Source organism: Sarcophilus harrisii, chromosome 1 (assembly GCF_902635505.1).
Source record: "Sarcophilus harrisii chromosome 1, mSarHar1.11, whole genome shotgun sequence".
Lineage (NCBI taxonomy): Eukaryota > Metazoa > Chordata > Mammalia > Dasyuromorphia > Dasyuridae > Sarcophilus > Sarcophilus harrisii.
The window spans coordinates 685,786,630-685,800,840 of NC_045426.1; the positions used below are offsets into that span (position 1 = coordinate 685,786,630).

The 14,211-nt window shown below is 40.6% G+C and overlaps 1 protein-coding gene across 4 annotated transcripts in view; it reads right to left on the reverse strand.

Annotated features, from left to right (window-relative positions):
* Positions 1–14,211, reverse strand: part of CCDC62 (coiled-coil domain containing 62) — an 83,882-nt gene that overhangs the window by 68,797 nt on the left and 874 nt on the right. For 3 of the 4 annotated variants that reach the window (XR_004231275.1, XM_031948484.1, XM_031948483.1), the window contains exon 2: positions 2,074–2,269. Coding sequence is in view for 2 of the 4 variants with exons in the window: in XM_031948484.1 (XP_031804344.1) it covers positions 2,074–2,269 (196 nt within the window). In the remaining 2 variants the exon portion in view is untranslated. Of the gene's footprint in view, positions 1–2,073; positions 2,270–14,211 lie in introns of those variants that run through there. The other variant, XM_031948485.1, reaches the window with a different exon arrangement.

Below are 14,211 nucleotides of genomic sequence, written 5' to 3' on the forward strand. Positions count from 1 at the left end.
ATTCAGCAGTGCCCTGACCTGCCAAGATCTTTTTCAACCCTGATTCAGCCGTTCACCGTTAGTCACGCCTTCTTCAGATCATCTGCAAAGTGCAAATAAGTGAGCCATCATTGGCTTTACTAAAGCAATTAATTAAAATGTTAATTAGCACAAAACCAAGCACAGATGCCTTGATTACTTTACTGATTCTTCCAAATTGACACTGAATCATTATTTGGCTATTCTTTGGGTCCAGTCATTTAACTACTATTAAGTTATACAGTTATGTATTCATTTAATTGTACAATTATTTACTTCACAGCTATTCATAATTTTAACAATATATAAATACTTTGGTAAAATCTTAGGTAAATCACAGCACTTCTCTTATCTACCTTCTCTAGAAACTTGTCAAAAAAGGAAATGAAACCAGTCTAATGTGACTTGCTTTTTATAAAGCCATGTAGGTTGTTTGTGACCACCATTTCCTCTTTTGTTACTGTTCTATCCCTTCATCTTTTTAAAAAATATTTCATTGAGGCTCTTTTCTAGTTTTTTAAAATAACATTGTCACTTGTTCATTAGCATTTTGTTTTCTTATTCATTTTCTTTCCTTTTTGATCTCATCTTTCTTGTGCAACAAGATAATTGTACAAATATGTTTACATATATTAGAACTAACATATATAACATAGATTACTTGCCATCCTAGGGGAGGGGATTGGGGGAAGAAGAGGAAAATTTGGAACACAAGGCTATGCAAGGATCAACGTTGAAAAATTACCCATGCATATGTTTTGAAAATAAAAAGCTTTAATAATTAAAAAATAAAATAACATTTTATATATTTATAATGATATGATAATAAAATAAAATATCATGGCAAGATAGAGAAATATTTGCTAATTTTTACACAGGATTTTATGATTTGCAAAATACTTTCCTTTATAATAATGAAATACCATCAGGCAAAACAAACAAAATATCAGTCATGAGTTCATTCCAATTGTCCCCACCTACCTGGTAACAAATGGGAGACATGCTTCCTCTTCAAGTCCTCTGAGGTTGCAGCTCCTCACTGCATTGATCCTTAGTCTACAGACTTTCAAAGATGCTTCCCCTACATTATCACATTTTCCCTTATCCTGTAATGCAGCTGCCCATTTCTACGATCTTTTAAGACCTCTGACAGTAGCTCAGCAATCACACTGGTTTGGAATGGAGGTGAGCTATGGTCTCACTTGCCATCTCACTTGACATCCCTTCCTAAAGAGCCATTTTTGTTCTGTCCTAACAGACAGTCCAAAGATCATCTCCTTAGCAGAGAAAACAAAAAACAAAATAAAGCGGCTCACTCTTTTGACATCACGGATTGTATAAATGAGTCTGTGTCAAGCTCAGGACTTGACACAATGCCTGACCGGGGGGACTGATCATGTCACCTGTTTCCCCCCGCTGGCTCCCTCTGCTCTGCTCTCCATGCCCCTCCCTGCAGCCTGCCTGGGCCCCCTCCCCATGCCCACCTCTGCCAGCTCCTGCCCTTTCAGCGGGTCCAGGTTTGTGGCCTCTCCTCCTCCCTCATGCTTGCCGAACTCCTCCTTCTCTGGAGGAAAGGCTACAGCTTGGGCCCAGATCTCAACGGCGAAGGACAGTCCCAGGAGAGGATGCGGCCCTTGCCAGGGCCCGGAGAAGTCAGGATCGGCTGGTCTGTGGGGAGCGGCTCAGGGAAGCCAGGCTCTGGCCATTGCACTGGGAGGCTCCCCGCCAGGGAAGCCCGCCCTAACCCCTCCTGGGACTGTCCTCAGCATGGCGGCCGCCCTTCTCCGGGGCATGTCCCCGCGCGGGCATCTGTGTCATACCTCGGGAGCCTGTTTGCTCCAGCGGGGGCATAAAGTGGGGCCTGGAATTCTCCCTTCACTAAGGGAATGAGCACTTGTGGTGGCCTCCGATGTGCCGGAGCCTATGCTAAGGATCCCCTTGCAAAGCAGAGGTTTAAATAAGGCTGGGCCGCCCTTGGGCGGCCCTGGCCCCCAGAAGCCTTCCAAGAGCCCCCAGCACAGCATCCACCAGGGCAGCAGCTTGGCCGGTACTCACTCTCCAATTTGCAGCATCTTTCTTCCAAAGTCAGCACTTTCTGCCGATCATCCTCCCATGCCAGAAGCTGTCTCTGATGTGCCAGAACCATCTCACTGAGCTCTCGGTCCCGATCTCGTAGTTCCCCAATTAACAGTTGCAATTCTTTCCGCTGTTTCTCAATAGTGTGGGCCTCGATTTCTGAATAGATGATGTTCTATGCAAAGAAAACACTGTTTTTTTTTTTTTTAACCACCCCACAATTAAGAAAACTATTCACAAAGATGCTAAGCTCATTTTTCAAAATAAGAGACTGGTCTGGTGGCAAGTGATTCTGTAATTCAGAATTAAGGGAATTCATTGTGTGTTAAGTATTATCCTCAAGGTTCACAAAAGAGCATAAAGAAATGATAAAATAAACATATTAAACCGATGTCCTCAAAGATGAGCAGTGTCCCGTAGTCTGCCCTTTGAGGATTTCCCGGTATTCTACCTGTCACACCCATAACAATAATAATACTAACAGCTAGTGTGTGTATATCACCTTAAGGTTTGCAAAGCACTTTACAAACACTATGGCAATTGAAGGTCACAATAACCCACGGAAGTAGGTGCTCTTATACCTGTTTTACAGCTGAGAAAACTTGGGCAGACAGAGGGTAAGTAAAGTCAGGACTCCATGCTAGATAGACCACCCCTCTCCTCTCACCTCTCTTTTTTTACCCAGGAGCCCCACTGTTTTCCAGAGCTAAGCTTGGGAGCAAGCTGTGGCCGGAGCTCAGCAGAACAGCATCCTTGGGCCTTGGGACTTACGCTATGGAGGAGCCTGCTGCAGTGAAATCACAGAGCTGGTCCCCAGGTAGTCCCTGAGCTTGGTCAAGCACCTGCAGGAATCACATTCTGGGCATAAAGTCCTTCTAGGAATACTTTTTTATTCTTTAATTTGTTTTTATTTTAATACCTTTTTATTTTTCCAAATACAAAGACAGTTTTCAACATTCACTTTTGCAAAACTTGTGTTCCAAATTTTTCTCCCTCTCATCCCCACCCCCTCTCCAAGACAACAAGCAATCTGACATAGGTCAGACATGCAATTCTTGTAAACACATTTCCATATTCAGAACAGACTTTCTTTCATTGGCCAAATGTGCTTCGTTGTTGCTGTAGTCCCTCGCTGCCTGGTTCTTTCTCCAGCCACGACTCTCTATCTCCTCATAGAGGAGACCCTAGTACCTATATCTAGTTTCCCTCCTCCTACAGAATAAAGTTCTGAGCTCTTTGGCTTGTTTTATTTTGTTTTTCAGAGTTGACAACTGGTACATAGCTTTTGCTATTACCTTTAGTTTCAGAGTTTGAGAGTGTCTTGCCCAGGGTCGCATGGCTAATATGTGTCCCAGTATGATTTGAATTCACGTGCTCTGATTCTAGGTCCAGCACTCTATCCACTGCTATTTCTTTTCTAAGAGGCTATTAGTCTAAGAGGGCAGCCAGGTGGCACAGTGGATGGAGCGCTGGGCTTGGAGTCAGGAAGGCTCATCTTTCTGAGCTCCGATTCAGCTTCAGACACTTACTAGCTGTGAGACCTGGGTAAGTCACTTCACCCTGCTTGCCTCAGTTTCCTTATCTGTAAAATGAGCTGGAGAAAGAGATGGCAGACCAGTCCAGTATGCTTTCCAGGAAAACTCCAAAAAGGGTCATGAAGAGTCAGACACCACAAAACAACAGTCTAACACAGAAAGATTCTTGTTTTTTTATTTTCGCTGTAAACCCAAATTCTATCCCTTTTTGAACCAATCCACATGATGCTACGAGAGGAAATTAAATTGAAAACTAAACTGTCCTATTTGCTCAATGGGAAGAACAATGGATTTTAAGTCTGTAAAAGAAGATAGCTCTGTCCTGAGAGGCTTTACAGTAGAGTGAAGGGCTAGACTCTGAGCCAAGAAAACCTAAATTCAGATTCTGCCTCCACTACTTACTGACTCCATGGCTCTTAACAAGACCCGTGGCAATGATGAGGCTTCGAAAATTAAGTCATTCCTAAAGTAGAGAGAGCAACCCCACCAGCATCAATCAGTAAGTCCCTGCAGGTGTCAGGCACTGGCTAGGTACAAAACGAAAACCATATTGATCTCTCCTGGTTGATAGTCAAGTTCACACAAGATAATACAGCTCAAACTCTTTGGAAACCCAGAAATGCTATATAAATGTTGGCTGTGACTCAAATAGCCTCCTTGAAAGGCTCTGACCTCGCCTTCTTGCTCTCCTGGTTCCCCTAAGCCCACACCCTGAATTGACCTTCCCTTCTGGCTCCTGGACTGCCCTTGGCGGCCTTGGGCAGACTCCCCCAACCTGCCACAGCAGAGAGATTATAACCTGCCCTTTCCACTCTTGCTCCCCAAGTCTTCTGCTAGTAGAGGGCAGAGACTTTCTGGCGTGCATGTGTTTGTCTCTAGAACTCGGCAAAGTGCTTTACAGCAAATATTTACTTTTTTATTCATTCACTCCCACTGTGACCATCTCTATACAGCTACCTCCAAAATCCAGCCCCGGTCTATGCTTTGTCTGGGCTCCAGTCCTCACCATCCACCTGCCTGCTGGACAACTCCACTGGATGTTGTAATACGCAAATTTAACACGCCCCAAGCCAAACTCCTTTCTCCCCTAGATCTTCCATTCTTCCCAACTTCTGTGGACACTTACCATCATCCACCATGGATTCTTCCCTTACTTCCCATGGATTTCTCTCATCTCCCTCACTCTTCTCTCTGCTCCAGGGCTTCATCACACCTCTTGCCAGAACTACCAAACCAGCTTCCTATCTGGTCTCCATAGCTACCATTCATTCTCCTCTCCAATTCATCCTTCACACAGATGCTGCCATAATAATTCTTCCTAATAAATGGATCTGACTGCTCAAAATCCTTTGCTTGTACTCTTTTTACCCTTCAAAGCAGGGTCTGCAGATTCATGGGGGTCACCAAACCCTATTACTTAGAGCAGCAATTCTCAAAGTGAGATTTTTGTGGACCCATGGAGGTCTCTGAGATGCTTAACGTAGCTAACCTTAAAGTGGAGTTCTTGAGATCCTTTCAGGAGAACCGTGAGGTCAAAACTTTTTATCATCATGCTAACATATCATTAACCTATTAAAATTCTCCCTTTCCAACTACATAACTAAGGCCAAATTTATTCATATATTTCAACCAAAACATATTCTCAAAAGATTGAATGGAGAAGCAGATTAGGAGAATCTGTCTTCTATTAAGTTAGACATTAAAGAAGTTTGTAAATTTAGATTAAACTGCCATTTTTCTCACTAATTTTTTAGTTTTGGAAAATAGTTATTTTTCTTTTCTTTTTTATTATAGCTTTTTATTGACAAAACATATGCATGGGTAATTTTTCAACATTGACTGTTGCAAAAACTTCTGTTCCAACTTTTCCCCTCCTTCCCCCCCACCCCTTCCCCTAGATGGCAGGTAGTCCCATACATGTTAAATATGTTAAAGTATATGTAAAATACAGTATATGTATACATATTTATACATTTGTCTTGCTACACCAGAAAAATTGGATTTAGAAAGAAGGTAAAAATAACCTGGGAAGAAAAACAACAGAAAGGAAACAACAGAAGGAATGGGAATGCTATGTTGTGGTCTACACTCATTTCCCATAGTTCTCTTTCTAGGTGTAGTTGGTTCTGTTCACTCCTAATCAATTGGAACTGATTTGGATCCTCTCATTGTTGAAGAGAGCCACTTCCATAAGAATTGATCTCCATATTGGATTGTTGTTGCCGTGTATAATGATCTCCTGATTCTGCTCATTTCATTCAGCATCAGTTCATGTAAGTCTCTTCAGGCCTCTCTGGAGACCTGTTCATTATTTCTTAGAGAACAATAATATTCCATAATATTCTTATACCACAATTTATTCAGCCATTCTCCAATTGATGGGCATCCACTCAGTTTCCAGTTTTTGGCCACTACAAACAGGGCTGCCACAAACATTCTTGCACATGTAGGTCTCTTTCCCTTCTTTATGATCTCTTTGGTAGATAAGGCCAGTCGTAACACTGCTAGATCAAAGAGTATGCAAAGTTTGAAAACTTTTTGAGCATAGTTCCAATTGCTCTCCAGAATGGTTGGATCCCGTTCGCAGTTCCACCAACAATGCATCAGTGTCCCAATTTTCCCACATCCCCTCCAACATTTGTCATTATCTTTTCCTAGCCAATCTGACAGGTATATAGTGTTATCTCAGAGTTGTCTTTAATTTGCATTTCTCTGATCAATAGTGACTTGGAACACCTTTTCATATGGGTAGAAATAATTTCAACTTCATCATCTGAAAATTGTCGTTCATATCCTTTGACCATTTATTAATTGGAGAATGGCTTGATTTCTTATAAATTTGAGTTAATTCTATATATTTTGGAAATGAAGCCTTTATCAGAACCTTTAACTGTAAAGATGTTTTCTCAGTTTACTGCTTCCCTTCTAATCTTGTCTGTATTAGTTTTGTTTGTACAAAAACTTTTTAACTTGATATAATAAAAATTTTCTACTTTGGGATCAATAATGATCTCTAGTTCTTCTTTGGTAACAAATTCCTTCCTCCTCCACAGGTCTGAGAAGTAAACTATCCTATGTTCTTCTAATTTATTTATAATCTCATTCTTTATGCCTAGATCATGAACCCATTTTGACTTTATCATTGTTAAGTGTGGGTCAATGCCTAGTTTCTGCCATACTAATTTCCAATTTTCACAGCAGTTTTTGTCAAATAGTGCATTCTTACCCCCAAAATTGGGGTCTTTGGATTTGTCAAACACTAGATTGCTATAGTTATTGACCATTTTGTCCTGTGAACCTAACCTATTCCACTGATCAACTAACTAGTCTATTTCTTAGCCAATACCAAATGTTTTTGGTGACCGCTGCTTTACAATATAGTTTTAGATTAGGTACAGTTAGGCCACCTTCATTTGCTTTTCTTTTCATTAGTTCCCTTGAAATGCTTGACCTTTTTTTTTTTTTCTTTTTTTTTTTTTTTAATTTAATAGCCTTTTATTTACAGGATTTATACATGGGTAACTTTACAGCATTAACAATTGCCAAACCTCTTGTTCCAATTTTTCACCTCTTACCCCCCCACCCCCTCCCCTAGATGGCAGGATGACCAGTAGATGTTAAATATATTAAAATATAAATTAGATACACAATAAGTATACATGACCAAAACGTTATTTTGCTGTACAAAAAGAATCAGACTCTGAAATATTGTACAATTAGCTTGTGAAGGAAATCAAAAATGCAGGTGTGCATAAATATAGGGATTGGGAATTCAATGTAATGGTTTTTAGTCATCTCCCAGAGTTCTTTTTCTGGGCATAGCTAGTTCAGTTCATTACTGCTCCATTAGAAATGATTTGGTTGATCTCGTTGCTGAGGATGGCCTGGTCCATCAGAACTGGTCATCATATAGTATTGTTGTTGAAGTATATAATGATCTCCTGGTCCTGCTCATTTCACTCAGCATCAGTTCGTGTAAGTCTCTCCAGGCCTTTCTGAAATCATCCTGTTGGTCATTTCTTACAGAACAGTAATATTCCATAATATTCATATACCACAATTTATTCAGCCATTCTCCAACTGATGGACATCCATTCAGTTTCCAGTTTCTAGCCACTACAAAAAGGGCTGCCACAAACATTCGTGCACATACAGGTCCCTTTCCCTTCTTTATAATCTCTTTGGGATATAATCCCAGTAGTAACACTGCTGGATCAAAGGGTATGCACAGTTTGATAACTTTTTGAGCATAGTTCCAAACTACTCTCCAAAATGGTTGGATTCGTTCACAACTCCACCAACAATGAATCAATGTCCCAGTTTTCCCACATCCCCTCCAACAATCATCATTATTTTTTCCTGTCATCTTAGCCAATCTGACAGGTGTGTAGTGGTATCTTAGAGTTGTCTTAATTTGCATTTCTCTGATTAATAATGACTTGGAGCATCTTTTCATATGACTAGAAATAGTTTCAATTTCTTCATCTGAGAATTGTCTGTTCATATCCTTTGACCATTTTTCAATTGGAGAATGGCTTGATTTTTTATAAATTAGAGTTAATTCTCTATATATTTTGGAAATGAGGCCTTTATCAGAACCTTTGACTGTAAAAATATTTTCCCAGTTTATTGCTTCCCTTCTAATCTTGTCTGCATTAGTTTTGTTTGTACAAAAACTTTTCAGTTTGGTATAATCGAAATTTTCTATTTTGTGATCAGTAATGATCTCTAGTTCTGCTTTGGTCATAAAGACCTTCCCCTTCCACAGGTCTGAGAGGTAAACTATCCTATGTTCCTCTAATTTATTAATAATTTCATTCTTTATGCCTAGGTCATGAACCCATTTTGACCTTATCTTGGTGTATGGCGTTAAGTATGGATCAATAATGCTTGACCTTTTATTCTTCTAGATGAATTTTGTTATTTTTTCTAGGTCATTAAAATAGTTTCTTGGGAGTTTGATTGGTATAGCACTAAATAAATAGATTAGTTTAGGTAGTATTGTCATCTTTATTATATTTGCTCGCCCTATCCAAGAGCAATTAATATTTTTCCAATTGTTTAGATCTGACTTTATTTTTGTGGAAAGTATTTTGTAGTTTTGCTCATATAGTTCCTGACTTTCCCTTGGCAAATAGATTCCCAAATATTTTATTCTATTGACAGTTAGGAAATAGTAATTTTTGATAAAAATTATTTTCTTTTAACATATAGTGTGGGTTTAATATTATTATTTTAATATCTTTTTGGGGGAGGAGGGGGGAAGAAGTGAGGCAATTGGAGTTAAATGATTTTCCTAGAGTCACACAGGTAGGAAGTGTTAAGAGTCTGAGGAGGCATATGAACTAAGATCCTCCTAACTCCAGGGCCATGCTCTATCCATCAAGCCATTTAGCTGCCTCAATATTGTTATTTTAAAGAAATCACAATTTTAACATTTTCTCCATCTAAATTCTTAATATGATAAATACTGATAGATATAACCCACATAAACAAAACCTCTGTAGGAGCTTCAATAATTTTTAAGAGAGTAGACCTTACAAAACACAGGGCTGCTCCCTCTTTCCACTCTTACCTTCCTGGCCCACACCTAGACAAACTGGCCCTGTAGTTCTTTTAATTCACCCTTCACTCACTAGGCTCCATGCATGCCCACAGGCCATGCCGTCTCACCTCGGCCCACAAAAATTGCTTTCTTCAAGGTGCCAACCCTTTCAAGAAACTTGTCTTCGTTCCCATGTTTGGTCTTTAACCTCACATTTTCTTTTAAGTACTTTCCCTGTATTCATTCTTTGCCCTTATCCCATTCTACCTTGCACCAGAGTTATTTGTAGATACTTCATGTTCCCTTTATTAGATTGTAAGCAGCTTGAGGGCAGGGGTCATGTTGGGTTTTTTCACCATTGTCTTTTCAGGATGTAGAACACTGCCTTGAAAATATCAAGTGTGAGTGGATGCCCATCAATTGGAGAATAGCTGAATAAATTGTGGTATATGAATGTTGTGGAATATTATTGTTCTATAAGAAATGACCAGCAGGATGATTTCAGAAAGGCCTAGAGAGACTGACATCAACTGATGCTTAGTGAAATGAGCAGGACCAGGAGATCATTATACATGGCAACAACATGTTGCCATGCAGATGATCAATTCTGATGGACATGGCCATCTTCAACGAGATGATTCGGGCCAGTTCCAATGGCCATCTACACTCAGAGAGAGAGAACTGTGGGAACTGAGTGTAGACCACAACATAGCATTCTCACTCTCTCAGTTATTTGTTTGCATTTTGTTTTATTTCTGTTTTTCTTTTTTCTTCCATCTGATTTTTCTTATGCAGCAAGATAACTGTATAACTATGTATACATATATTGGATTTAATATGTATTTTTACATATTTAACATGTATTAGTCTACCTGCCAGCTAGGGAAGGGGGTAAGGGTAAGGAGAGGAAAATCTGGAACAAAAGGTTTTAAAAGAGTTAATGTTGAAAAAATTACCCATGCATATTTTGTAAATAAAAAGCTTTAATTAAAAAAAAAGGAAATATCAAGTGCTTTGTTTTTTAATTATCTTTCAAACACATAATTAGGCTGGATGTGAGGAAGCTAATCATGGCCTGCTCTGATTGACAAGACTTTGACTAGCTCAGGTTCTAGCCAACTAGCTTGAACCTTTCTTGGGCATCCTGGTGTCCTCTTCCTCACTTTCTGAGGACTCACAGTACAAATGCTGAATTTTGCATGGACACTCAATTGGCTTAGCTGATCTTCAGCTTAGAACTCCAGAGCTCGGCCTTCCCAGTAACAGGGCAGACCAGAATTCCAAATGTTTTAAAAACATATCAAGGATCATGCGATTTTTAAAAATAACCACCATAAAAAGGGAAGGGCACAGAGTCACTAACATTCCACCTCCTCCTCTGAACTGTCTGGCCCCCATGACTGGAGTGTTTCCTTCAAGTACAGAATTCCTTTTCTGAACCCACCACCTTTTTTTTTTTTTTAAATCTATTTGGAATATGCCTAGATTCACACATATCTTCTCCAGTGTAATCCTCAAGGAAAGAAATTTTTCATTCCTATCATTGTGTCCAGAGCACCAGGCACAACACCTGAACAGAGGAAGCTCTTCATAAATGCTTAGTGATTGATGTACTTTGGTGTAGCAATAGTTTTGATTTGTTAATGGTTTTCAGGGCTAAAAATTTATCTACCACAATTCCGAACTGTTGGTGTTTTTCTTCTTTAAAATCGTTCTCTTTGGTGGAGAGGGTTTCTCGGGGAGGTTTTCTAGAGGCAGTCGTGGTTTCAGTTACAATCAATAATTACTCTAAAATTGCAGCCAGCTGATAAAAGTTCAGATCTTTTATTGTGTCCTTCAATATAGCCTATTTCTCTGCTTGGTTCTAAGAGCTCTTGCAGCTTTGTCCTTTGCTCCTGCCTCTGTTTTCTTCAGCCTCCAGCTGTTGGAAGATGCAATGAATCTCTCTTGCTTCAGAGAGAGGGCTTGTGGGGTTCCTCCCAGAGTGCTCCTCTCTGACCCCAGTCAATGTTTTGGAGAAATTCTTCCAAGCTCTTCCTCTCTATATATGATCTCCCAAAGGTTAACTCCTCCTTCTGGAAAGAATGGGATTCTGGGTTATCTCCCAGAGTGCTCTCTGGCCCTAAGAACTTCAAGGGAGGTGTGAACACAAGCATTATTGTCTATCAGTTGTACTTAGTATCTTGTTTCAAGTTCCAGCCCAAAATATCTCCTTCCAAGATCACATCAATCATTGAACCATGCCAAATTAGATAATTATTGTGTCTATCAACTCTAATGGCTTAACAGTTTGTAAAGATTCCAACACCAAACTTAATAATTAAAATTAGACTCATTCCGGTACCATATTATGCTTACATTAAATGGCCATTACTTTTATTTCAATAGAATCGTTCAAAAGGCAACATTAAATGTTCAAGTATTTTGCTGTTGTTCACCCATTTGGGGTTTTCTTGGCAAAAACTGGACTAGTTTGTCATTTCCTGTTCAAGCTTATTTTACAAATGAGGAAACTAAGGCAAACAGGGTTAAATACCTTGTTCAGGATCACACAACTAGTAAAACTCTGAGGATGGACTTGAACTCAGGGAGATAAGTTCATCCACTCCATCCTCTACTTTCCTTCCTTCTTCCTTTCCTGCATCCCTTCCTTCCTTATGTCAAGCATATTTTCACATTAGTCATGTTGTGAAAAAAAGAATCAGAACAAAAGGGAAAAACAAGAAAAAAAAAACCTGAAGAGAGTATGTTTAGATCTGCATTCTTAGTTCTTTATCTGGATGCGAATAGCAATTTCTTTTAAAGCAATTTCCATGAGTCTTTTGGAATTGTCTTGAATTGTTGCATCGCTGAGAAGAGCTAAGTTTATCATAGTTATCATCACACAATGTTGCTGTTATGGTGTACAGTATTCTCCTGGCTCTGTTCACTTCACTCAGCATCAGTTCATGTAAGTCTTTCCAGGTTATTATGAAATTTGCTCATAATTTCTTTTTTTTTTTAACTTAGTAATATTTTAATTTTTCCAATTACATATAAAGGTAGCTTTCAACATTCATTTTTCTAAGATTTTGAGTTCCAAATTTTTTTCTCTCTCTCTCCCTTCTTTTCCCCCTCCCCAAAACAGCATGTATTCTGATAAAGGGTAAACATACATTTCCACATTAATTATATTGTTAAAAGACTCAGAACAAAAGGGAAAAACCGCAAGAAAGAAAAAATAAATTTAAAAAAGTAAAAAGTAGTATGCTTTGATCTACATTCAGACTCCATAATTCTTTCTCTGGGATGTGGCTGGCATTTTCCATCAAATTCCATTTTTGACATTTCCTAGCCTTGCCACCATAAGCCGGTCAATTTGTAAAATGAGGATAATGGTACTTACCCTATATACTCAATGGCTCAAATGTAAATACTCTTGCAAACTTTAAATTATCAGTTTTTAGGTGCTTAATGTTGAACTGATAAAAACAAACAAACAGAAAACTAGAGGAGAGGAAGGAGAGAGAGGGGAGAACAAAAAGAAGAGAAAGTTAAGAAAATAGAAAGGAAAGGTCAGAGGGGAAGCCTAGAAAGAAAAGAGGAGATGGAAGAGGAAAACAGAGAGGAGAGGAGGGGGAAAAGCAGACCCAAAAGAGGCCAGACTGGAAAGAGAAGAGCTGTGATACTAGAAGAGAACAGGACAGGAAAAGTGTCCCAAGGTTGGAGAAAGCCTGGTCAAGAAGCCTTGGTTGATGGGAAGGGCCCTCAGAGGCTCTGAACTGGAAGGAAGGAACCTCAGACTCGATTCAGTTTAAGCCTTTCTCTCTACAGTCTCACCAGCAGGTGGCTCTCCAAAGGCCTCCCCAGGCAGAGGGAACCCAGGGCCCCTCCTGCCGCAACCCACTGAACTCTTTTACAGCTCTCAATGCTCATGGGTTTTTCCTTTTCACACGTTTTAAATTTATTTCCCTTTATGGCTCCAGGACCTTCTTCCATTCGAAAGTCCTTGGAATAATTGGAACTGTTGCCACCCTTTCCCCCGACTCTTTTCTTCTCGGGGTTAATCACACCCAGTCCTTTAACCGACGGTCCAGCGGCAGGAGCCTGAGAAGCAATCAAGGGGACACAGAAAGTGGGCGGGAAGAGAAGACGGCAGAGTTCAAGGAGCAAAAGGGCAGAAGACACTTAGCAAGAGTTAGGGTCTGAGGCTCAGAGTTGGAAAAAGCTCCGCCACCGAGTCCGACCCTCCATTTCACGAATAACGGAACTCAAGTGATAAATACAGAAGCAAGATTCGAACCTAGCACACTCCTACCGTTCCACACCATGCTCTTGGAGGAATTGTTGCCAAGCAAGCAGAACCAGGGTTAGCACACAGTGATGGGAGGCGGTGGAGAAGGGAAGGGGAAAGGAAGAGGGCACGGAGCTGTAAATGCGGCTTTCTGACCGAGAGCAAGCAGGGGGCTTTATTTCAACGCCTTTAATCCGAGGTACCTCAGACTAGGAGGCCCCTGCTCGGTGGAGGGGGTTTCCGCGCAAGGAGTTAGCCCCTCCGACGGAGCCACGGGTCAAGGCCCGACTCCCTCCACAAACGCAGTCCGAAGCTAGATAACACACATCATACATAGTAATGATAAACATCATTGTCATACGGAGTCATGCATGAACACCCCAGAAAACGGAGGAGGAAACGCATCACGAGCATTTCTAGGGTGCGACCAGGAGCCATGGGCACCGACTACTACAGGCGCGACCAGGCGGCAGGGATTCTTTTGGATGATTTTCGTTCAACGTTTTCCTTTGTTAAAAAGGCAAGACTCGGGGGTGACGGGAGGGAGATGCGGGGATGGAGCGCACAAAGACAAAGCGCGCTCATTAACGCCAAGGGAAAGCGCTGGCGCGAGCCTGGCACACAGCAGGCGCGCAACATAAACGTCTGCTGGTCAAACTGACAGAAGAGGGAGGGAAATGGGCAGAACGGGCCCTAAAAACGAGAGAGCACAGCAGAGGCCAGAGGAAACCCTGGGGGAAAGAAGCGGGGGGAAGGCGGCCGCC